This window comes from Rhea americana, unplaced genomic scaffold, assembly GCF_003343005.1.
Source record: "Rhea americana isolate MKP2758 unplaced genomic scaffold, rheAme1 scaffold_2, whole genome shotgun sequence".
Lineage (NCBI taxonomy): Eukaryota > Metazoa > Chordata > Aves > Rheiformes > Rheidae > Rhea > Rhea americana.
The window spans coordinates 8,274,749-8,275,569 of NW_028186149.1; the positions used below are offsets into that span (position 1 = coordinate 8,274,749).

Below are 821 nucleotides of genomic sequence, written 5' to 3' on the forward strand. Positions count from 1 at the left end.
CGGCTGCTGTAGTGGCGGCGCCGGTTGCTCCTGCGGCGGCGGCTGGCTGGCGGCGGCCTCCTCGGCGCCCCGCGGCGGCGGCGCGGCCGCCGCAGCCTCGGGCTTGTCGTTCTCCGCCATTTCCTCGCCGGGCTGCGGCCCCCGCTGCCGCCGGGTTTGAAAAGGGCCCGGAGCGCCTCGGCCCCACCGCGCCGGCCCGGCCAAGTCTCGCGAGAACGGGCTGCGCGGCGGGGGCAGGGGGGAGGCGCCGCGCGGGCTGCCGGTTACCATGGCGACGGCGCTGGGCCGCGGTGCCCATGGCCGCCGCCTCGGCCCGCCTCCCCGGGGGCGGGGGAGCCGCGGCCCGCCTCCCGCAGCCGCGGGGAGCCCGGCGGTTATGTCCCCCGGGAGGAAGGGCTCGGCGCTGCCGCCTCCCGCAGGGTCGCCGGCCGCCGCTGCGGCGCCTGTGGTGCAGCAAGGGCCGCGGCCTCCGCCAAGGGCCGCTGCCGCCGAGCGGCTCCTCGCCGAGGCTCGGCCCTGCTCGTGCGAGCAGTTCCCATCGAGGGCGCCGCTCTGCACGGCCGCCGTCACCCGCCAAGTGCCCCCTTCCTGAAACAGCTCGCTCTGGGACCGCCGGGGCGCCCGCCCTGAACGGCGCCAGGCTATCCGAGCCCGGCACGACAGTCCGTTGAGCCCGCCGCCGGGCGCCCCAGAGCACCGCTCCAAGCAGCCCGCGGACCCTGCGCCGACAGGGCGCTGCCGTTTCCTCAGGCTTAGGARCGCCCGCAGAGCTGTGCCGTGCTCAAAGCAGACCCGCTACTGCGCATTTTCACCTGTGCGTT

General features: G+C 77.7%; 1 protein-coding gene across 1 annotated transcript in view; it reads right to left on the minus strand.

Annotated features, from left to right (window-relative positions):
* The window catches only part of MYEF2 (myelin expression factor 2), a 19,308-nt gene extending 19,109 nt beyond the window's left edge, over positions 1 to 199 (minus strand). The window contains exon 1 of the mRNA XM_085303668.1: positions 5 to 199. Within this exon, the coding sequence (XP_085159794.1) occupies positions 5 to 120 (116 nt within the window). The 5' untranslated portion in view covers positions 121 to 199. The remainder of the gene's footprint in view (positions 1 to 4) is intronic.
* Between the last annotated feature and the right edge of the window lie 622 nt (positions 200 to 821).